The following is a 25,503-nucleotide window of genomic DNA, read 5'->3' as shown; positions in this document are numbered from 1 at the left end:
AAAGGTCAGATTCTTGCTCTTAGGATTTATGGTACTGTTGATGTGTTTGTTCTACAGCTCTTAATGTTTTTGTGTATGTAACACATGAACGCTGATGCCAAAACACATCAAAGGGGAATTTCATGGTTTAATCACAGAGGAAAGACAGTCGCATGATGCAAAGCCCAACACACGTGTGCACGAAGAAACCCACGTACAACATGTGTAGTACAACCAGTCGCAGTGTGTCACTGAGACCTGAACTTCAAGTCAAGTCAGTTTTCATTTTTGCAGCGCACGTTGTTTCAAAGCAGTTTTAAGGAAAATAACAGTCTAAAATTCTGTAAGGTCCTTTTTCAGTGTAGTTTAAAAAATGATGTCTTTGTCATATATATATATTTCAACTCACAATTCTGATTCCTAACAAAAGAAAGTTATCACAAGTGATTGATGAAGCCAAACAAAAGGAGCAAAAAGGTGAAAAAGACATGAAGAGCACATGCCTTGTTGGAAAGGAGACAAATGTATGTATGTCTGGGTGGGGGGGGGGGCTGAGCGTGGGGGGTACGAGAAATGTTGCAAAGCCTTGGCCATTGGGCTTTGATTACATCTGCTTGAGCATAGTCCCTCCCCTCTCCTGCAGAGTACACTATATATACACACACGCAGTCAGACGGATCTGTTCACTAGCTCTCCTACTCTCCTACTCTAAGTTGGAATGTGTGAGATCTGTGTGTAGCCTGCCTGAGCTCGAGGTTGTAGGGAAACGAGTAGGCACATGGTTGCTCATTTGTAAGTGTGATCCCACTTGAGAAAGAGACAGTGATAAAGAGAAAGGGAGAGGGAAAACAGGGAAAGGTGCCAGAGTCAGTATAAGAGAAGAGGCAGTGAGAGAGTATAAAGCATTTCCACCTGTAGTACAATGGAAGACTGTGCAGTGTCTTTCTGGATTTACATCGGAGTAATGTCCATCCTTGTTGGTGGAGCGGTGAAGAAGTTTCTGGCATCCCATATCGGTGCCATGCCCTCAGTAGTGGTGTGGCTGGGTGCCACTCTGCTGGTGGAGAGACTGTGTGCACTGTGCATACCCGCTGTGCTGGCAAGATTGGTCCTCTGTGTGTCCTGCTGGCTGTACTTTACGTGGGCCACCCCCAAACCCTTCCTGCCAGTTGAAGGCAAAGCTGTCTTCATCACAGGTAAGACCAAACAGAAAAAGCATAACAAAAACATAATTAGAGCATTAAATGAATGGGCATGTGTAATAGTTTAGTCTGCATTTATAATTAGTGCTCAGTGTTTTTTTCATTTGTGGCTGACTCAGAGGATCATTATGTGTTGACCTGAAATGCACGTGAATTGATAAGCAGAGATTGTACAAACAGATGGGAAATGTAGGTCATGCTGGGTGGATTCTGTTGTGCAAAATTGCCACAATTATATTATGATTGCTGTTGTTTTTGTGTCTAGTGATTCAGTAACTTTAAGAGGTTAAAGGAGAATGTGTTCCGTCTCCATTGTAACCAACTGAACGACAAATGTGTACAGTGTTCTTGTCAGGACATGCTGTGATTTTGTATGGGAAGTCCCATATTAATTATTCTAATGATCAGAGTTACTTCTGCTCCCAAAGCATACTGTGTCTTATGAATATCCTGTGCTTCTCTATCCATAGACCATATCAAGCTGAATGTAATGTTCTGCTCACTATCAGTATTGACCCATATTTTATGGCAATGAGGAAAACACGTGGTATGACATAAATGATATTGGTCATGTGTCTTTCTATTCAAACTAAGCCAAGTTTGTGTGGTATTTGTAAGATGTGCATTCTGATTGACTTGTCAATCTGATGTGTTGTGTGTTAACCTCTATTGTGTCCTGCCACTGAACTACAGAGTACTCTAAGATGATTTGCCTTTTTCTTAATTGGCTGAGCTAATCTGATTCTAAATTAAATGATCTTATGCAACAAAATTGCAGTGTAAGCCATAAATCAAATCAAAGAGCTGGCGTGTTGTACCTAGTGGTGTACTTACAACTCATTTACAAATTACAGCTGTATTTCTCCACTTGCAGCTTTGTAAACTGCTTCTTTATGTGCTCTTTGAGACTTCAAAAAAAATCGGTCATCATTTACAGTACTCACCCTCATGCCATACAGGGTTGGAACGACATGAGAGTGAGTACTGTAAATGATGACTGATTTTTTTTTATATGACAGAATTTTCATTTATGGGTGACCTTTCCCTTTTTCACACTAAGTACATTGCACATTTTGTCCAGTCATCAAGATTTTTTTCCTTTTTTTCCCCTCTTTGAGGCTTATTAAACATGCAAATAATGTTAAATTCAAACCCTACAAATGTTTGTATTGTATTGTATTGTTGGGGATAGAAAAATATATCAAATATCAAACAATAAAATATCACATTATCAAAACAATAAAAGTCAATGGGAAGTTCTCACTATAGTAAAGCAAACGATTGTATGTATGAGATCTGCAACCAGCAGCTCTTAAAAACAATCTCACCAACACTGTGGAATTGCTAGTTTAGACCTTGAGGAATAAAGGCAATTATGTGTTGATTTATTTGACTAAGCGGTTTTAGAACTCCTGTTTAATCTGGATCATAAGCTCCTTCAGTAGCTATGTATTTCATTTTTAGCACATATGTTTTAGTTCAGTATGATTTCTTGATCCACTAAAGCCCAAAGAAGCCCTAAACACTTAAACAATTGCTTGATTGCGAATTATAGCTAATTATTCAGCCTTTTCCGCAACAGAGGCAAACCACAATACTATATGTATGTGTATAATAATGTGCCTGCATACTGTATACTGGGCTTTCAGAATGAAAATGTTCAGGTGGAGTTCCCAAACAGGAAAGATTTTCTGTTAATGATTTTATGTAATTAAATTTTTAATGTCAGTTAATTTTTGACCTTGTCAAGTTTTTTTATTTCCTCAAGTTGGCATGATAAATAAACAGGTCTTCCGTTGGTTCACTTAGCAGGGCAAGGGGTTAAGTTCAGCCGGTTACTCCAGTGCTGCTTATGTCCCTTTGATGATTGTGAGTTTCTCAGAAATAACTCATATGAGTTCCTTAAATCCCCAAAGCTGTCTGCCGTCTATTGGCATGGTAACCACTAACCCAATCAACTCCTTTCATTACTTGTTTTAATACACGTACACAGAACCAGCATGAGCTTCTGAGGTTGGCACAGGGCACACTTGATTTTTTTCTTCTTCATTTTTTTGTATTTGTTTTTGTACTACCAGCCAGCATGTAATGACATGGTATCATACTTTTAAGTAATATTTCAGATGGACATTATGTTTTCTTAAATTACCCTTTTCAGAGCTCTTATGCCAAAAACCAAACGTGGAAAAGTGGAAAACCTTTAAACCTCTTACAAAACCAGCAGAAAGGCACACTCAGGGCTTGAATTGCTGTGAGGCAGGGGGTTAAGGTTACAGAATTGGCTGACTACACAAGCTAAAGTCGTTAGTTTGGAGAGAGAGTCAAGCTGGAAAAACGCCTATAGACTACAAGGCCAGTACACCTTGTACATGTTAATCACCAGCTTTGGGAATATAACATTAAAGTGTGTTGTTCACTATGCCAGAACTCCCAACATGTAAACTTCTGTAATCCTGACTCCTAATTAATCAAAGGTGTCTGTTTCTCAAAGAATGTTTCCTTTCTACATAATGAAGCCGGCTTTCTTTGAGAAAAAACATTTTTGTTGTTAAGGAAGATTTCCATAAATTGCCCAGTAAAGGGAACATTTACATTCTCTGTACATAAATGTATGTTCTTATAAGAAACTCTTTCTTTTAACTTTGATTATACTCTGTAGATACTGCATAGCTAGCTAAAACTTAAGACTGTGAGTTCACATCTTGCATTCTTTCAGTTTCACATTGCCAGTAAATCATGATGACTGAACTAAGCTGTGATTAGCACCAGGTTCTAGCAGCATGAAGGTGTGAACTTCTAGTGTTAAATAAACACACGCTCTCATCTCTTCATCCGTCTGCACTAATGTTCGCTTCTTTTGACTATCCCCACTCAAATTGTGGAGATTCGTAAGAACCCAGCATTTCTATGAAAAGTATGACGTCAGTCCGGATCTGTAAATGAGCTACTAAGTACTAATTGACATTAGTCTGTATGTGAGATGAAGGGCAGGGGGAAATCTGATCACTTAGCATGAGGCACACTCCATTGTGTTTACATGCTGAAGACAGCAGGAGGAAGCACGATTAATCCCACATCATTCAGAGACCTGAATGCGAGCCACTCAGGTCTTGCATGTGAGCTCACAAGTGAGGTGAAAGATGTATATGGCTTGGTCCCAAATATTATTTAGATGAATAAATTATTTATTTAAAGACTTAAGCTACTTGGAATGTATAAATGTCATATATTCATATATTTTTCATAATTTGTAGTTATTATTATTTTCTTATATTTTGTATATAATGTGTTACAAAATCGTATTTAGACACTTAAAGTCGTGGGAAGTCGTGGCCTAATGGTTAGAGAGTCGGACGCCCAATCGAAGGGTTGTGAGTTCGAGTCTCGGGCCGACAGGAATTGTGGGTGGGGGGAGTGCATGTACAGTTCTCTCTCCACCTTCAATACCACGACTTAGGTGCCCTTGAGCAAGGCATCGAACCCCCAACTGCTCCCCGGGCGCCGCAGCATAAAATGGCTGCCCACTGCTCCGGGTGTGTTCACAGTGTGTGTGTTCACTGCTCTGTGTGTGTGCACTTCGGATGGGTTAAATGCAGAGCACGAATTCTGAGTATGGGTCACCATACTTGGCTGAATGTCACTTTCACTTCACTTTAAAAATATAATAAATATTAAAATATTATATTTGAAATAATATTAAATTTTAATTATTTGATATTATTATTATTATTATTATTATTATATTGGTTATTCTTTTTTTCTTCTTTTTTTTAAGCATTTGGATTCTTTCTGGTTGCTAAATCTTTCTTGTTTCCAGAGAGCTGACTTTATATATCCTGTAAACATGATCTTGAGTAATTGATTTGAAAAATAGAAAAGTTGTACATAAAAGAAAAGTTCTAAAAGTGTAAATTTATTTGTTTGCAGATGCCAATTGGTTTGATATTTTGCATCTAATGCAAAGGCTATCAGGCATTTTAAATGTATAATTCACCCAAAAATAAAAAAAATTCAGAGAGCTCTCCGACCCTCCCATAGACAGCAAGGATCAGCTACGAGAATAAGTTTTGTGCGCAAAGAAAACAAAAATAACGACTTTATTTAACGATTTGTCTCCATTTTGGAGAGTATCATACATGTAAACAACGTATGCTGTTCTGTGTCAGTAGCACCATACACGGATACGTTGTTTACATTGTTTACGCTTTGATCTGAATGTAAACAGCATTGTTTATGTATGTGTTTTTATACAAATTGGCAATCAATGGTGAGCAGGGTTATGCGGTTGAGTTGTTTTGTTTAATATAATAGTTGTTTTTTGTTTCTATTTTAAAACCCATGAGCCACCACTGGTTACAGTTGAACCCCTGATGTCACATAGATTATTTTAACAATGTCCTTGCTATGTTTCTGAGCCTTGATCATGTTAGGATCCTTGTTGTCTATGGGAGGGTCAGAGAGCTCTCTGAATTCATCAAAAATATTTTAATTTGTGTTGCGAAGATGAATGGAGGTCTTACAGGTTTGGAACAACATGAGGGTGAGTAATTGGTGGGTTTCAGAAGTGGTTCATTAGGGCTCTGGCAGGCCTCTTCCTTACCCAATGTCCCTGGAGCAACACCAGAATTCAGACCAGTTGAGTGTGGGATGAGATATGCTAGACCCAAGATGTCTAATAATACCCATATCAATGTTACATAACAACACACAGTAAATATTTGGAGGAAAAGGTAGGGGAGTGACACCTTTGGCATTCTCGCCATGCCTAGTTGGTCAAGCCAGATGAAGAGGTTAAACAGATAAGGAAGGTTTAAGTGTAACATCATGAGGCCAGAGTTCAGAGAAAATTAATTTGGCACAGATGAACGAGATGTAGTCAGACCTCAAGCTCTGCTCCACCACCAAATACATTTGAATTCATTCCTCATATTTCATTTAGCAGATTATAAATTCAAAAATTCGAAGAGAGTGCACTTTGTTTGTTTACTTGTGCAAATCTAGTACCTTCGTTGGAATCAAAATCACAGTACAGGCATTTTTCAGGGGGATGAATATTCACAGTATGGTGCTGTTTGTATGAAATTTGGCGCACTGGATGAGACTTGAAAAAACATCAGAACTAATATGCAGATTTCCCTGTGTGATCATCTTTTTGGCTTTCACTCATTCATTTTAAATAGGAAGTGCTAATTTTTCCACATAGTTCCTAGCATTACCTGAGAATTAGAATTACCAGAATTAGAATCACCAGAATTACCTGGAACATTCTTAATCAATTAAAGTCTGTTATTCTTGATTACTTTTCTTGGCTCCCCCATCTCAAGCCCCATCCTTCTGCAGGCTCTATGTGTTTATTGAAAAATACTTTGTCTATCTGTTTTGGATAACACACTGAGAAAGCGAGGGCACAGCTAGTGTACTGACAGATATGTGGGTGTACTCAGAGGACCTTGAGAACATTTGCTCTTAAATACAGAGGTGTGATTGTGTTTGTGTTTGTTCTCCCTGTACACTGAGTAACTGCTGTTATCATAACTGGTGTATAATTGTTTGCCACACATTCACAAATTAGAGGTGAAAAGTGAGGCCACTGACCTCTGGACGGTCCATACAACTTTTTTTTTGTTTGTTTGTTTTATTGTTGTTTTATTATTTTATATTGTTTTATTATGTTGTTGTTGTTGTTTTTTTTGTTTTTTTTTAGGTTGACAACTTTGAATTCTCTGCCAAACAAGAAACACATAATGTGAAAGTTTAGTTTGTACGGAAACAAAATTCCTAACAATAATTTTTAAAAGGACAAAGATTATAAAAACTGGCACTCACAAAAAACTTTCATTTCTAAAGGCCAGCGGTTCAATTATGTTGTAGACCTCACATTGAGAGAAGTATTCATGTTTGTGTATCTATTCATGTCACTTTTGTTTCCAGAATCTGTAGTGTACTGTCGTTCAATTCCAAGAACAACTTGCACATCAGGGGTAGGGAAAGAATAGAAAGTCTGCTGTTGTTCTACTTTTTTTTAAGCATTCTTCTGCATGTTGGGGGTAAAGTTCCTGTGGGTTTATGCATTAACTGTACTCAAATGACCCTCATAAAGATCGGATGTTACATTTTCTTATTAATGTGTTGTTCCTTGCCACCCCTTCTGTAAAAAATTTGTAACCAATGGTTGCATTTGTTTTTAACACACTGAGTCCTGATTTGCATTTTTATCATTTTAGTAATACAGCTCCCAAACCACAAGGTTCATTGGGACAGTAAGGACATTGTCCTCAAATCGAAGGACGCTAACGCCAATATCTCTTTAAGGTGTGTAATCTAGTAAAGAGATAACAGAGTTGTGTTTGCGAGATTGATGAGTTATGCTATCAACTTGAAATGGGGTGAAGACCTTATATAACTGTGCTTTTGATTCATGTTGTGCTGCTCTGGTTTTACTGAACATTATAGGCGTTCAGAGGTCATAGCAGTGAGATTGCAATACGTTTTACCAATGTTGATGATGCTTCCTCCAAGTTTTCAATCCTGTTCCATAAAAGAAAGTCCTAAAACTGGCTTAAGTGTTCAAAAACGAATCCAAAACAGCTATTAGGGTCATGATAATATTGATGTGGTGTTGCATAAGATGCCATTTAAGTGTAATTACTGTCAGATTTTGCCAAAATGTGAGTATTTAGAAAACTTCTGAGTGTTTTGATTGTAATATGTTGGCATAACATTCTCATGTTTCCCTCCACTGTCTCTGTAGGTTGTGATTCAGGGTTTGGTAATGCTACAGCAAAGCGGTTAGATGCCATGGGGTTTGAAGTGTTTGCGACCGTATTGAACCTGGATGGAGAGGGAGCCAAGCACTTGCGCAGAGTCTGTTCATCAAGCCTTACCCTCCTGCAGGTAGACATCACCCAGCCTCAGCAGGTACAGCAAGCCCTGCTCGACACCAAGGCCAAACTTGGTATGAGAGGTGAGGATTTACTTTTGAACTATGCCAGAAATACGCACACACAATCACATTTCAACATGCTTGAACACAATGAACCAAAAATACCCTTGTATGAATGTTTGTATATTCTGAAAACTGCCAGCAACGTTTGGTTACCCTGAATAAACTTTAACTAGCTTGTGGTTTCCATTAACATTTCTGGCTATCAACAAAGCACCCCATTGAATTACCTTTAAAGTAGGTCAAATAAATCAATTCATTTGTGCTCCATAGACATTTTTCAGCAGTGTTGTTTATTTTACAAGAGATTGAGCATAGTCTGGTATATATGTGTTTGTAGTGTGTGTGATTTTTATTTTTTTTGTACGTGACCAACGTGGATGTTTAATCTCAGAGAAAGTGTTGGGAAGAGAAGGGGATGGGGTGGAAGGGTGGTGCATAATTTGGCAGTACATCAAGGGTCTGTTTTATTTTCAAACATACACACCACAGCGCCAGGTGGTGTTTTTCCATGCTCAAAGTCAGCAGTTCAGTATTTTATTCTTTATTCTCCTCAATTTAGATGCTAAGCTTAGGGAAAACTGAGGACATATCTGAATGCTCCTATCACAAAGAGTTTCTGTAGATTTAGTTTTTTCCCCCATACACTCTCTAAAAGAAGGTTTTCACAGTCATGCCACAAAAGAACCATTTTGGGTTCCCCAAAGAACCTTTCAGAGAACACTTCTATTTTTTTCTTCTTTGTGAAGAACCTTTTTCCTGTACAAAAAGCCATTTGTGCAATGGAACAGTTCCATGGATGTTAAAGGTTCTTCATGGAACCATGAATATAAACCCCAACCCCCCGACTCAATCTCTATGTGCAGTAGCTATGTTTTTAACAGACTATTTCAGGCATTTGTTGTTCTCTCCTCTCCCTGTTTCGTTTCTTTCTTGGTTGAGGCATTGGTTTCCTTATTCTGCTAATAATTTCCCTAATCTATTGACCAAACAAGGGCTGAGAGCCTGGGTGAAGAATATCATTCTTATTTAACCAGGTAATAAGTTCAGACAGAGTTTTAGCATAACTAGAGAGATATAAATCGTGTGCTGTCTTCACAAACAGTTCTGTGCAATAACAGCAGATAAAACCCTCAGTACTAAGCCAGTCTGTATCTCTGTGATTTTCCATATGGTCTTGGTCAATCCATTAGACAGGCTTGAAAATGTGCGACAAAGGCACATGTGCTGTATTTGGAATAGGGCTGTGCGATTTGGGGAAAAAAAAATCTTATTGCAATTTTTTTGACAGATATTGCGATTGCGATTTGATTTGCAATTTTAATTTTGCAAAGTCAAGCTTCAGCTTAATATTGTCAATAGTGTGCAGCACAGTAACTTATGCTGAAGAAAAAAAACTATAGAAACCATCACAGAAATTCTCATGGTTTCCATTAAAACAATTACAAAATTCCTTTTTGTAGTGTGTTTTGGGCATTATTCCAATAGGAATTACTGTTGTTCTATTGTTTCCCATCTGCTAGATTACATCCACCAATAGAATCCATCAAATACCAGTAGGCACCATTATAAATTACATTAAACATCATTATAGTTTACATTAAAGCTATTATAATTCCCATTATAACCCTTAAATCCATTAAATTTTCTATTGTGTTTTGGGAGGGGTTCTATTGTTTTTTTTTTTTTGTTTTTTTTTTAGCAGTGAATATTAAAATGTTATTACTACTTTTACAGAATTTACTTAATTATTGAATTTCACAGGAAAGATTAGTTTATTTTGTGTAAATAAAGAACTGTATTACTTTTTGCATGTGGGTCAATTATTAAAGTATTACATAGGGTGTATAGGCTGATTTATTCATTTTTAAGTATTTGGGATTTTAAGAACAAGTGGAAAATGTGCTGAATGTTTCATTTCACCCAAGTGAAATTAGCAAAGCAGGAGGATGTAGGGGATGTTTTAAACGCGGAGCCAGGCGCGAGTTGACACAGGTTGCGCACGTGCGTCAAGCCTCGTCCATGTTTCCAGATGCGCTGGTGGGGTCTTGGGGACGTGTGGTGCGGAGGAGTGTGAGAGTGTATTGGGAGACAGGCTGCATGCGTGCGGCAAGTGTAACGTTAAATGGCTCCTCCGTGAGACGCGGCAGAGAGGAGCGGGTATGAGAAGCATTCAGAGACACAGGCAGTGTGTGCGGTCTTCTGAATTGGGAATAGCGAACATGCATTATAAACTTCTTTCAAATTAGAATCTGTTGGAGAGATAAAATGTGCAAGATAATGTTCATGTACTAATAAAAAATCTAAGAATATGTCTTTTTTTCTCCAGTACGGAAAGCATAACCGATAAGGGAGCTCTTGATATGTGTTGCGACACAGCTCTTGCAAATTAATGTTACCTTGTTTGTTTGATGTCTGTCTACATAAACAAAAGTTTTACATAAGTTTTTCTATAGTATTAATTTGCCTAACTATAAATCTGACCCTGTAGACGCCATAATAAAAAATAAAAAAACGACTTTAAAATGCTAAAAGAACAAAATCAAGTTCTTGAAACTTCCAAAATTCATTATTTTAATATTTCAATACTCCAAGTTTTTGTTAAAAGAAGCATCTTTGTCGTAATTACAGCATAAAACATAAAGTAACCTGTATTATACTTGTGCATGTTTTCTTTCCTCTAGATTTGTGGGGGCTTGTTAATAACGCTGGATGGTGTGTGAACATTGGGGATGTTGAGCTCTCACTGATGTCCAACTACAGAGGATGCATGGAGATTAACTTCTTTGGAACACTCACCGTCACTAAGGCCTTCCTTCCACTTCTCAGACAGGCTAAAGGCCGGATTGTGACAATCTCCAGTCCTTCAGGTACGGTGCACGTACACACACACATGTACAATCATGTGAGCACTAACCATCCTGCTAGTGCACTTATACAGATGTTATCTTCTCAGATTTCACCACTAATAAAAGAGAAAGAAAAGAAAGAGTCAGTTAAACTGTACGTATAATGACACTTTTATGAGTGTTTCCAGGTTCTTGTTTCAGTGCTAAATCTAATTAGAAGTCTCTTTCTTTCTCTCTCTGCCATCCACATAAAGCTGCCAGCGCTTATAAATGGAGCTCTGTCCATCAGATGTTTATTTTATGCCTTCCATCTGGCTTCATCGCACCTATCCAAACACTAATGGGAGTCCAAACTGTAATCCACCTGTTTTCCTTTTTTCTCAAGTGTCCACTAAATATTTCGACTGAGAGCAACTCTCTGCTCAGGCTCATGCTGGAATACAGTCAGTAGGGGAAATCAGTGTGCTTTTAGCTTTGCTTGGCTCCCCTGATTTTATCTCCCTTTGTTTACTGCCGTTGTGCCAAAACAGTATGATACTATGAGTAACAGCCTGTAAACGATGGCGCACTGCCCTTTTAAATAAAGATGTCTCCATCAGTGCAGTCTCCCTGTAGAAGAAAACAAAATGTTTCAGCTGTCATGAGCAGCAGATGCTACTGTCACACTACAAATGAACAGTCGTTCTCTCAGAGGGCTTATAGGAGGCCTGTTGTCTTAAAACATCCCGTACATCCTCCCAGTGATTTGAACACAAGCCCTTTTATTCCACAAAGCCTTGAGGCAAAACCACACAATTTATGTGGTTCTCAATCTTCTCAATCTGAAGTTAACCTCCACAGGGCTGCTTGGTTTTCATTGTTAAACTGATGATTGTCCTGGCTACAGTCCAGATCTTTATTACCCCTACCACAAATGACACTCCTCCCTCTGTCAAAAAACAGCACAGTCATACTTCTGGTACGTGTCCCATAAAGCTCATCACTGTGTCTTTACCGGTTCTCAGGCCACGTGACAGATTTGAAACAGTAATGTGGTAGCTCTTCTTGCATAGTTTTTTACAGTCTTTATCGTATCAGCAAGCTCATTAAAATGTTCAAGGATGTGCAGTGCTGTAAATCGTGATTAAGATATCTCTGTTTCCTGCAGGTGAGCATCCCTTCCCTTGTTTGGTGTCGTATGGGGCTTCAAAAGCTGCTCTGAATCTATTTACCAACACACTTCGTCATGAGCTGGAGCCATGGGGTGTCAAAGTCTCCACCATCTTACCCTCTGCCTTTAAGACAGGTGATTAACATTTTAACAGTGTGAAACCGAGTTACATATACCAAAATATTGTCTAGAGTTTCCGTTATCATAAAAAACATACTGTTTAAGGTCACTTATATGGACAATTTGGTGTATAAACTGCAATTGACCCTTTTTAACGTCTAGTTCAATGAACTGGTTTATAGATTTTAGTTTATAACATATTGTAAATTAAAGTACAGGCAAGAAGTGAACCGTTTAATTATTTCCCTTCTACACTACATTATTAAAAATATGAAAAAAAATATGCATAATTATATATTCTTTGCAATTATATTTATGTTCTTGTAGTTATTTGGGTATTTATTATTGTCAAAAGAAGAAAAACAAGTACAAATATACTTGAAGTTTTATTATCGGATGCTTAATTAAGCACACAAGCTATACAAGCAAATTAAACAAAGATAGCACTGCTGTTTCCTAGTAAACGGGAGCATCAGATATTCTTAAAGAGAATACTGCCACGTCAGTTGAGTTCTCATTTAAGTTGTTTATTTACATCTGAGCCTCAGGGATCAGTCAGGTTTTGAGCTGACATTTGAGTCCTTCTTTACACACTGACTGAACAGATTGTCCGGCCAAATGCAGGTCTGGAATTACAATATAAATAACTGAATAAAGTGTCCCCAGACCTCTGTTTATGTCTCCATTCCAATCTGTCCTGGACCGATTTCTCCATGTCCCCTCCTTTTGTCAGTTCATGTTGCATCACACTTTCTGCCATTTCCTTGTCTTGCAGGGCAGAGCAGTAACACAGAGTACTGGGAAAAACAGTACCAGAACCTGATCCAGAACTTGCCTCCAAGCCTTCTAGAAGAATATGGAGAAGAATACCTGCTGGAGACCAAGGAACTGTTCCAGAGTTACGCAAAAACAGCCAATGAGGATCTGAGCCCTGTCATCAACACCATTGTGGATGCACTCCTCTCTCCTCAACCCCAGGTGCGATACTATGCCGGGCCAGGTTTAATGCTGATGTACTTCATCTGTAGCTACTTGCCTTTGAGCATCAGTGACAGGTTCCTCCAGAAACACTTTGTACAGAAGAAAGTGATGCCTCGTGCCCTTAGGAAACAACAAGGCCTGGGCCTCAACGACAATAACAACAGCATAAAGGAGAACATGAATAACAGTAATAACAACAACAACACCTTCACAAAGATTATTGATTAGTTCTGGTAAAGAGTGTAAAAACATCCTTTAGCACCACTAATGTGATCTACTTCTAGAGATATGTTTCCATTGCATATACTTTATTTTTCTCGTCTTCATTTTGTTGTATAAATTGCATAATATTTTGAGGGGATCACTGAATTGCACCAAATCATCTATGGTAAACCCAGTGCTTAAAAGGCAGTTGACACTCAAGAGCATAATAAAAAAGAGGTCATGCCCACAGGCCATATTATAATTAATACACATTCTCAGGTGAGGCAAAATCCAAACAGATAACATACGGCTTATGCATTTCTCAGAAGGCATAAATTCTGGGCGTTCACCATGGAGACACCTTAATTGAGTTTGCTGTGAAATTTCAATTTCGTTAAGACATGGATGATCATTAACAGCCAAACATCTGAAGCTGTGTTCCGATACTGCACTGAGAGGCTGATTATAATGTTATTATGATCAAACCAGGGTCAAATGTGGTCAGAGTGCAACATCAAGTAAATATTGTGGGTTGATTTTTGTTTGTTGGTTGGTTTGTTCTCTAAGTGACCAATGGGCTGAAGTGGTTCCTAAAGTCAGAAGTCCTTTTTTAAGTGTACTGTACTCCTTAGTTTTGCATTTGTTATATTTCTTTTTTTTCCATGTCACATTTTTTGGTGTATTTATGCCATTTTGTTCTTAAATCACTTAAACTGTGAATTTTATACAAATATGGAAAAAAGAACAAGAAAAAAAAATGTTAGAGTATATTAAAGTTGACTTTTTAAATAATCGACCTGTGTGTTTTTGTATTTCCTGTCAGAGAACATGAACAATGGCTCCCTTTAGCTGGTCAAAAATCTTTGTGAAAGCTAAATGACCTTCTCTAATCGCTGTACTGAAATCCAGCCATCCACTACTGCTGTGTTAATTAGCAATTGTATGTAGCTATGCTAATTGCAAATTTCAGTTTGTGTAATGAAGCCAGAGTCTTACAAGCCAGATTTAGCAGAGCTTAAAAAAAATTGATCTTCCGTTGCAATAGTTTTTCTGTAGAAATTTTCCAAAATGTACATTTCAATTTATTTAATATACTAACTAGATAAAATCATTTTAATATTTAATAACATAATTAGAACTTTTAAAGAAGCTGAATACTATTCAGCAAAGGTAAACCCACAATAAAAACATTCATAGAAGATTATTATTTTTGTTAAGAATAATAATAATGGTTTCCACAAATATGAAGCTGTTTTCAGCATTGATAGTAATAAGAATTTTTTTCTTGATCACAAAATCAACATGATTTCTGAAGGATCATGTAACACTGAAGACTGGAGTAATGGCTGCAGCCATTTGGGGGAATGTGACCTTACCATTGTCAGGGTTCATATTTTCAAAACAGTTAAGTAACATGCATAAGGCCTGTTATAAAATAATTTTGATATCTACTGGAATAGTAACAAACAACAAAGAGGAGGGAAGGGTGGAAATGGGATAAGAGCCACTCTAACTGACCAAGTTATGAATCACAGTCTCTACTTGAGAGAGCCTGGACACTGAACAAAGGATTCAGCTGAATGAAAGCAGATCTACAATGGCTTCAGTCTCAATCTTTGAGACCTTGCACAGACATAATCTGTGTTTCCTGACCATTTACTACACACATTTCAATAAAATTAATTTCAACATTTTTTGACCAGAGCACAAAATGCTCAGTTCCTGGTAAAAGTTATACCAAGAACTAAGTCTGCTCAAATTTCATGGAATCAGGACATTCATAGAGCAGGGGAACTGGCTCAAAACACCCACAGTTGAGAAGCTTAGCCTTTGGAGCAAGCTCAGAATCCCGGGAGATTAATTGGTAATCATGCTTATCTCATTAACTGCATATATTGTTTTTGGAAAGAGCAGTGTATAGGCTTTTTTTGATAGCTGAAACATAATAAGGAATAAATGGGACACATTGTCACACACCGCATCACATTGGGTCCTGTGATTAACAAAGCGGCGCTTGGTTCATAACTGATGAGAACTTTGTTCCTAAACAGTGCAAATGGTCCCTGCAAGTAAACACTAAATATAAGTGTTCCATTGTGTAATAAACAGAGAAAAGTACGCTCAGTCTGGCTCCCAGCGGCAGCAATTTCGGAAAAGCATTAATCATTTAAAAAAAAAAAAATATGTAAAACATTTCTGCTGTTCATTGTGTCTTTTTTCAGTTTCATAGATTGTGCAAACTTTCATACGTCGGCTTTTTCTTTCCCAACCATTGAATGATTGTGAAGTAAGCAGCTGGGATTTGTTCATTTTGAAAGTGTCTTCATTGTTTTATCCTTGATACAAGCAATTTTACCAGACCGTGATGTGAAACTAAAGGCTATTAGGGACAATGTGTTCAACGCCAACTTCCTGATTCAAGGCAATACATCAACACAACAAAAAAATAAAATCGTCTTCTTGGTCTCCGAGCCATGGTCAGTTACTGCTTTCACACGATGAGATTAGGTGCTCACATTGGTGATGCAAGTTCAAGTCTGCGACAAGTTTACACCATTTGCCAAATCCTGTTCCCTTCAGAATATACTGAGAAAGAGTTGAGATTAATAATGCTGGTGGTGTCCTGAGGCAAAAGTTCAGCCAATCCTGAATGGGAAAATTACTTAAAAAAAAAATTAGGGGAAAAGAAACTCACAACTAAACCTCTATCTGAAGGTCAGGGTGGGGATGTTGTTTAGGACACAAAACTCAAAAAGGTAACAACTCTATTAAAGGGGAATCACACTTTCTTTTGTTTCTTTTACACAAAGTAGGTAATTACTTACTGTGATTATGTGAAATTTCTGCAGTGACCATTTCTAATGAAATCAGAAAGAAAAATCCTGAAATGTTAATGTGAACTGTTAATGACATTTTCTATTATTTTATCAATTATGAAGCACTACTTCCAAGACGTATTTGTTACAAAAACCATCTGCAGTGACTACGGTCTGACACGTTGAGATGTGGTGCTCATATAGGCAATAGAAGCTCAAGTCTGAATAAACTATCCCATCATTTCCTGCTTTCATTTACTGCCACTGTTAGTTAACATAGCAAAAAGGCCTAAATTAAACAAGATACTGGACCCAATGTCCTAGAGTTGAGAAATCTGGCCCAGAGGAAAGAAAAGCAAAGAAAATTCTGAGAAAGAGTGAAGATTAATAATGCTAGCTGTGTCCTGAGGCAAGAGTTCAGCCAAATCCGAAAAGAAAAATTACTCAAAAAGGGGAAAAGAAATTCACAAATGTTTCACACACAAGTCTACTCTTGGGTGCGGGGTCAGGTTTTCAGGACACAGGGCAGGAGTTTGTGCCACTCAAAAAGGGAACAATAACACACCGCTAACATAAATAAACACTGTAGACCCATTCAGTGTTACCTCACAGCTGCTCTCATTCACCATACTGTACATGGACTGTTAACAGGATTTTCCATTGTAACACTTCATGTTCTCAGCAGTACTTGTATGTAGAACTGATGATTAAAAAAATAAAAAATAAAAATACATTAAAAATTCAATTAAAAAAATGTTGCTTGTTACAAATTTCAGTTGCTTAAAAGCTTAGCATTTCAAAACCTTTGCAGGTGTGCCACAGGTTTGAAGGCCATGGTATCATTTGCCAATTCCCCTCAGGAGATAGGAGTGCTGCACACAGTCTCAGTGCTGCAGATGTTAAAATCCAGCACAGGACGCTTGCCAACATCAACACACTAAGTTCCTAACACTAAGCATACTTGGAGTGATGGAAAATGGTAATGTTTGTGCTGGCCAGACTCACTAGGCTAAAGAAGTAGATCCAAAACCATAACGGACTTCAAGGAACAGCCTCATGTGTCTGTTGCTATAGTATCTCCTCTCAGCTGTTTGTTTTCTGCCACATTAGTTGGTTCATTTTAAATATATTTAAAATTGTGTCATTTTTTTTTAAAAATATTGTCGTTTCAAACCCGTAAGGCCTCCGTTCATCTTCGGAACACAAATTAAGATATTCTTGATGCATTCTGACAACTCTCTGATCCTCCCATAGTCAGCAATTGTCCTTACATGATCAACGTCCAGAAACTTAGCAAGGAAATCGGTAAAGTATTCAACAATTTGTCTCCTCCACATCTCCCTGGCACCATTTTGGAAAGTAACCACCGAATGTAAACAGCGTATGTTGTTCTGTGTCTTCTGCACCACGCGGATACGTTTTCTACACTGTTTGTGCTTTGATTTGAATGAAAACAACATATCCGTGTGGTGCAGCTAAAACACTTGAACATACACTGTTTTGCATTCAGTGGATACTCTCCAAAATGGCTCTAGAGACTCAGAGGAGATGAATTGTTGAATAAAGTCGTTTTTTTTTTCTTTTGTGCACAAAAATTATTCTCGTAGCTTCATAAAATTGCAGTTGAACTAGGGCTCGAAATCGAAATCATAATAAAATCACGATTTGAGCGTGCGCGATTTCTAAATCGCTTAATAGCACAATTTTCCGCGGTCCAGACCTCCCGCAGTATGCTATCCGATCCAATCAGAATGCAGCGCACCTAAGTGGAGCGCGAGAACATAAGAGACTGGGCAAATGCCTAACGTCAGGTTCATACACTCTGTTTGTGATGCGTATTTTTTCAGAGCCCATGTTAATGGATCAGAGCTTCACACTGCACGCGGTAAAAGATGTGAAAAGAAAAGGTTAGAAATCGAGAGGTGCGAAAAGAATGAATATCTAGCGCATGAGCATAGAGAGAGTTGTGAGTGAGTGAGTGAGTGAGAGGAGACATGTTTTAAGTGCGCGCATTCTCTCCGGACGAGAGCAGCGTGTATCTGAGCATGCGTGTCTGGTTTTGTGGCAAAGCAAAAGAAATATGCGTGCGAGCGGAGAGATTCGCGCTCGCGCATTATTTTAATGTGCTTTCGCGTTACAATAATGCGCTCTCGCTGCTGCTTCTGAACCGCATACACATACTGTATACGCACTGCTGACGGAGTACGTGTGAACCTTGGGCAATAAATATATTTCAGCACCTGAGGCACAGCTACAATGAGCTCTATGACCAATGCATGGCAAAAAAAATAAAAATAAAAAAATAAATAATAAAAAAAAAGGGGGGTCCTGGACACGGGTTTTATTTTATTTTATTCTATTGCCATATGTCTAGACATTTTGTTTGGCATCTTTACTTAGTGATTATTTTGACATATGTCTGTTCTAGAGGCATGTTAGAACTTTTTGATAAAGCTCTAATTGGTTTTCTTTTGGAAATATGTTTCAAATTTATACTGAATGCATTTATGACTGTAAAGCATGTCTGTGTGTGTCAAAATCGTGATTAAAAATCGAAATCGCAAAATTGATCAAAAAATCGTGATAGGTTTTTTTTGTCCATATCGCACAGCCCTAGGTTGAACCCCTGATGTCACATGGATTATTTTACCGATCTCCTTGCTACGTTTCTGGAGCTTGATCGTATAAGGACACTTGCTGTCTATGGAGGGTCGGAGAGCTCTCAGATTCCATCAAAAATATCTTCATTTATATTCCGAAGATGAACGGATATCTTGCGTGTTTGGAACGACATGAGGATTTAATGACAGAATTTTCATTTTTGGGTGAACTATCTCTTTAATCATAGGAAAATGAAGCAAAGTCCAGAACACTGAAGAAAAAAAGAAGAAAAAAAAACTTAAATACAAATACACTGTAGTATTTATTCACCCTCATGTCATTCCAAATCTGTATGACTTTCTTCTGTGGAACACAAAAGTAGCTATTTTCAAGAATGTTCAGCTTCCTGATAGCCTGATGGATGAAGCTGTCCTTCAGTCTGCTGGTCCTGGCCTGGAGACTCCGCAGTCTCCTCCCTGATGGCAGCAGACTGAAGAAGCTGTGTGATGGGTGCAGTGTTGGGAGTAACGGCGTTTAAGTATAACGGCGTTACTAACGGAGTTTATTTTTCAGTAACGGAGTAATCTAATTAATTACTTTTCCCATCGTTCCAACGCCGTTATCTTTACTGAGAATGTAAAGTGTCGCGTTACTACAATTTGGTTGAATAAAGCGCGAGGTGTCATGCTTTGGCTACACATCAGCTGCCTGGAGAGAGCAGGGGTGGGGATGATGACACTGTTGCAAATGCGTTGATGATTGGCTGGGTGGGTGGTGCCCTGCTCACGCTGTCTCACTGCATGCTCTGACTACCTCTAAACACAAGACAGCGTCAGCGACAATGGCGAAGAGCCGGGGAAATTCAAAGGTAGCGTTCTCGAACTGGAAGTACCGGCACTACTTCTCGTTAATTGAAATTAAAGGCAAGAATGTGAATGTTGTGTGTCTTAGTTTTGCACTTGAATGCAAAGTGTGTGAACATTATTTATTTTCAATATTTAATTTTGTTACTGTACTAAATATTTAAGAGTTGGATAGTGTTCTGTTTATTGTGCAGTAGGCCTAATATACATTTACAGCGATTTGCACTAATGGCCAGGTTTTCCTTTGTTTCTTTTTACCCAAGTTTACATTTGTGTCTTAATTTTGCACTTGAATTTTATTTTCAATATTTATTTTTTATTTGTTTTTATATCTATGCATATCATATGGCATGCTGCAATCTATTGAGTTCAAATAAATACCAAATGCTCTTAAATACTGTATATAGTGTTTTTATTCTTCAATCAGTTAATATAAACATCTTTGATATTAAAGATGTTATAGAACATAATAGCGTTATAGAACAAAAAAAATAACGTCACAGTTACTTTGCTGAGTAACTAATTACTTTTACAATGTGGTAACTGAGTTACTAACTCAATTACTTTTTGGGAAAAGTAATTTGTAACTGTAACTAATTACTTTTTTAAAGTAAGATGACCAACACTGGATGGGTGTGTGGGATCACCTGCGATGCAGAGGGCTTTACGGGTGAGACGGGTTCCATAAATGTCCTGGAGGGAGGGGAGAGAGACACCAATGATCTTCTCAGCTGCTCTCACTATGCGTTGAAGAGTCTTCCGGCAGGACGCGTTGCAGGTACCACACAGTGATGCAGCTAGTCAGGATGTTCTCGATGGTGCCTCTGTAAAAGGTGCACATAATGGGGGCCGGGGCTCTGGCTCTTCTCAGTTTGCAGAGGAAGTAGAGACGCTGCTGTGCTTTCCTTGGCCAGTGCTGCAGTGTTGTCGGTCCAGGAGAGGTCCTCTGTGATGTGCACACCCAGGAACTGAGGTGGGGGAGGGGGAGGGGGAGGGCTTTGTAAGTGCCTTTCTGGGTGGTGTAAACAAAATCCAAAATGTTTTTACCTCGTGTTGGAAATTTAATGTGTTTGATGTATTTTTGGGAACACACTCTTTAAGTCTTCATGGTTGAAATCCCCAGCTATGATGAAAAAAGCATCAGGGTGTGCTGTCTTCTGCTCACTGATGTGCTGGTACAGTTCATTTAGTGCATCGTTCCTGTTGTTGTTGGAGCTGGGAGGAATGTAAACAGCAACGAGCACCATATTCCTTCAGCAGATAGAACGGCCGGCACTTAATAATCATAAACTCCACCAGGGGTGAGCAGTGTTTGCAAACCACAACAGCATCGCAGCACCACGCATCACTGATGTAAACACAAAGCCCGCTGCCGCGTGATTTACCTCCCGCGACGAGGATTCTGTCCGCTCGATAGCATGTCAGCTGATCGAGCTGAATAGCGCAGTCTGGAACGCTGTTGCTAAGCTATGTTTCCGTGAACACAAAAACACAACAGTCTCTTATAGTCCTCTGAGTTGAACGTAGTAATCGGATGTAATCCAGTTTATTGTCCAAAGAGCGTACGTTAGCCAATACGATGGTGTGGATTTTTTGGTTGTTTTAGTTAGATGTTGGTATAGTCTATTTAAGTGAGATGTTAGAAGTCTTCTGCTTCCTCTCACGCTGCTTGTGGCGCCTCCGCTGTGGGCGAGATGCAGCAGCGGGGGTCGATGATTGTGAAGGCCTCCGGAGCAGACCGAGATCATGCAGCTCTTAAGTGTGCGCAGAGTTTAACTCTAAAAAGTGGTTCTGCCGACATCGAGCAGAAACTCACAGCTGTGTGCGCGCCTAAATACAGGTAGACGCGATGAAGACGTATTAAAACACTGCAACTCACAAGACAAAAAAACACAAAACACCATTCTGACGAGAGAGAGAGAAGCCGCTGCGTGTGGACGCGCCGCCATCATCCAAGTATAAGCTAATGTATAATCTATATATATATGCGCGCGCACACACACACAGTAAAGCTCACTATTTAAACAATTTTCTAAAATTCTTGACAGAAAATAGGACAATATTGACCGAATAGTAATATTTGATATAGGTAATTGCCATTAATTTTGTTATTATTAAATTTTATTTTAATTGTCAATTATTAATAATTATTCAAAATATAATTACATAATATAATGCAAAATTTTCTCTAAAAATTAGCTTTTGAAAATTTCAAATAAATGAAAAAAAAAAAAAAACCTGAAGTGTCCATGCACAAAATGAAGAGTTTCCTTTCTCAAAAATGAGGCCATCTATAATGCTTCTTCAGTGAGTTAACGTCTCAATGAAAATGCTATCTAACATGTCACCACATTCCGGTTCACGTCATGCACTTCAAAGGCCATTGTGTTACCTCTGTTTGTTTGTTTTCTTCCTGGACTGTGGGACACAGTCACATTGTAGACATTGTATAGCGTATTTATTCCCAGCACTTGCCACTAGAACATTGGGGCTGGACCACCAGGGCATTTGTCAGATGGCGAAGCTAAGTTGAGAGGTACAGAGGGGCTTATGACACCACAGGACATGGATGCCTATCCAAAACAGCCGTCTTTCATAGAATGAAATGGGGCAACTGGGCCTCAATACCATTAATTTCATCCATACAAATAAATAACGGACTGGCAACCATAGCCCAATTGTAATGGTGTCTCACTATACATTCTCCCACTGGCTTCCTAGAAATGAGGTCACAACCTTGATTTACATTTTTGGAGCAATTAAACCAGATCTAAATGATGCTATTCTTCAGGTTCACTTTCGAAGAATGGCGTTATTTGATGCAAGCTTTGGCAGCTTTGTATAAGCATGGGAATGTGATGTCAGTTCATGTGCAGCGACTGTAAAGCAGTTCCTGCCCATCCAGACACAAAGATTGTGGCGTTTCAGGATGCTTATACGTCGCTTTTGTTTCACTCTGTTTGTAAGTGGAGGTCACCGGGTACAAATCCGCATACATCAGTCCTCGACAACTTCTCTCATTCACTACTTGACAAGGGCCCACAAAAAACATCATTAGTAGGCTATTTTTGCTCATCTGGTTTCCAACAGAGATCTTCTTGTCAAAGAAAAAGAGATGAAGCTGCCCAGTGCACTTGAAAAAAGGCCTATCAAATCCCAGTGCAGCCTGTGCAACCATTTCCTGCTGGTGCAAAGAAACACAAAAGTTTGTAGACTTGTAACTTTACATGTGTATCTGCACCCATTTTTCTATTAATCTTCCTTTCTCCACCAGGTTCACAAAGATAAATGCAGTACTTGAGCGTTTTGCCAGTTACAGCAGGTGACAGTGTAGATTTGACAGTGTCCTGTATCACAGTTGCCTCCCATACTCTTTAAATAACATCTTTATTTCTGTATTTAATTAGAGCTTACCAAATGCTTGTCCTTCTGGGCATTGGTAACACATGGCGACTACCACGGAAATACTAAAACTATTTCCTACTATCAGCAAAAAATAGCCAAAGGCATCTCTCTGAGTCATCTTAACATCGGCCTCTCACCACTAATTATGGGGACGTGCCCAGAAGGGTGGAGAGGGCATCACCCTGCTCGGTTGCAGGGATTCAGAATCCAATTAGAGAATAGTTAACATGCTCTTTAAGGCTCAGTGACAGAAGACATAAGATGTAGGTCTTACACTGTTTACTATACTGTTTACTTTTAACACTGCATGAACTTAAAGGGATAGTTGAGCACAAAATGAAAATTCTGTCAGTATTTATTCACACAGGGATTCCACTCTAAGCCAAATGTCAAATTCCCTGACTTTCGCGGACTTAAAAAGCGAAATTTCCATGAGCTATAATACATTTTGATAATCCCTGACTTTCAATGTCTGGAATAGACCTTTTAAAATTCCATGAAATTCCAGAAATTCCATGACCCGTTGGAACCCTGTTCACACCCGTGTCATTCCAAATCTGTGTGACTTTCTTCTATGGAACACAAAAGAAGATTTTTCAAGAATGTTTGGCAACCAAACAGTTTTGGCACGTCTTTTGTGTTCTTCAAAAGAAAGAATGCCATACAGGTGTGCAATGACATAAGGCTGAGTAAAGTTACATGGTGTTCCTATTATGCATACTTGTGTAACAATACAACAGTCACATTGTGTATCACCTAATCCAAATGACTCTGGATTCACACGCATTTACAAAAGAAACCAGAAAAGGCCCTCGTTTTAGGACTTCTTTTATATATACATTGAACTGCATCAGATTTGGCTAAAGCAAATGTTTTTTGATTGCTGTTGGGTGAAGCAATGAAGAAGAGGAATACCACATGTAGTGCTATAGTAATATGATGGAGTCAACAGTAATATTTCAGCACCAACATTGGTCAAAACAACCACACTGCATATCTTCAAACTGAAAAAAAAAAAAAAGAAATGTTTGGGGGCGTCTGAAAGATTTATGCATTTACCAGGAGTACTACCATGACCTGTGCGGCAGTAAGAGGATGAACTAAGTTTAACCTCATTGTGCTCTTCTTTTGGCTGCAGTGAGATGGATGCTAAGATAATTGGCATTCAGAAAGGTGGATAGAGTCCTAGCTATTTTCTGTCTTCTGAACTGCAAAAGGTCCAGAGCACTGCGGAACTAAAAGGCTGTGATTGTGTGCAGTAATTAAGCGTTTTTAATGAGGCCTGAATCTTAATGTTTTAGCACATAAAAAAACTGAGGATGGGTTCATCAGGGAGTGATCCAAAGCCTTCCCCCAAAAAAACGTAAGTGTTGTTCATCCAAACAGAAATACAAAATGTACCGCGTGGGTGTTTAGAACATTACTAAGCCCTAAGACCATTTCTTATCCACTGTTTAAAATACAGATAACCAGCCATTCAACTACATGTTCAAACCAAGACAGGTATTTACAAAAGACTGACAAAGCTCTGTCAGTAAGTGGCTGGCACGGCATTAATGTGTTTAGGTATAGATTAGCTTTTGGCAGAGCACAGGGAGCAACACTGAGTTAATGCAAGCACGGCCTCATTAGCCTCGGAGGCCTACCGCAGGTTTTGGCAGACTCTAATCTTCCTGTCAACTACAACATCACATGCTTACATCTCAGTACAATAGCAAAATGCCCTAGACTAATTATGATTACAATGAATACCTTACGTCTTTGTCAGAAGGTATAGTAAATCCTTTTTGTTCAGCTGAATGTCTCTCTATAGTAAAATGCAAATTAAAATTCTGAAGCTGGTGATGTAGCCAAAAATTCAAGTTCAAGGCAAACTGCATACAATGATAAAAGATGACTGGGCTATTTGCACCATCTGGTGGTGGATTGTTATTACTTGCACTACTGTCTGTTCATCCAGAATACTGAACGATCCATTTGCACACTGGAATATTTTTCTATGCACTTTTTTACTGTCCATTGCACTAGTGAAAATTATAAATGTTTATATTTTCATAGTTTCTGCTTATAGTGTACATACACTTATTATATAATCCATCTGTATAGTATGTTCAAAGTACACCTATCTGTATATTTATTGTAAATTTGTAACATATTGTAGACACTGTATATCTTGTACTTACTGCTTATTGCACTTCTGGTTAGATGCTAACTGCATTTCGTTGCCTGGCTTGTACCTTACATGTGCAATGACAATGAAGTTGAATTTAATCTAATCTAATCTAATAATGCAACTACTATTAATACTATTGTAGCTCTATAGCTTGAAATAGTGGCTGTTTTTGTCCTTTTTTTCTTTGAAAGACAATTAAAAAATACAAACACAGAAA

General features: G+C 38.4%; 1 protein-coding gene across 1 annotated transcript; it reads left to right on the top strand.

Moving 5' to 3' along the window:
- The first annotated feature begins 654 nt into the window (after window positions 1-654).
- Window positions 655-14,222, top strand: LOC109051628 (hydroxysteroid (11-beta) dehydrogenase 2). Its single transcript, XM_042727854.1, has 5 exons — window positions 655-1,175; window positions 7,933-8,145; window positions 10,809-10,994; window positions 12,121-12,258; window positions 13,019-14,222. Exons 1-5 carry the CDS (start codon window positions 902-904, stop codon window positions 13,450-13,452), a joined length of 1,245 nt encoding a protein of 414 aa, XP_042583788.1. The 5' UTR covers window positions 655-901; the 3' UTR covers window positions 13,453-14,222.
- Window positions 14,223-25,503: the final 11,281 nt, after the last annotated feature.

Source organism: Cyprinus carpio, chromosome B7, assembly GCF_018340385.1.
Source record: "Cyprinus carpio isolate SPL01 chromosome B7, ASM1834038v1, whole genome shotgun sequence".
Taxonomy (NCBI): Eukaryota; Metazoa; Chordata; class Actinopteri; order Cypriniformes; family Cyprinidae; genus Cyprinus; species Cyprinus carpio.
This window is presented reverse-complemented; position numbering and strand designations above follow the sequence as displayed.

Bases quoted from the DNA above. Each gene is read 5' to 3' on its own strand.
- LOC109051628 (XM_042727854.1), top strand. From the start codon at position 902: ATGGAAGACTGTGCAGTGTCTTTCTGGATTTACATCGGAGTAATGTCC. The intron at 1,176-7,932 runs GTAAGACCAAAC...CTGTCTCTGTAG, and splicing joins CAAAGCTGTCTTCATCACAG to GTTGTGATTCAGGGTTTGGT. The intron at 10,995-12,120 runs GTACGGTGCACG...TGTTTCCTGCAG, and splicing joins GACAATCTCCAGTCCTTCAG to GTGAGCATCCCTTCCCTTGT.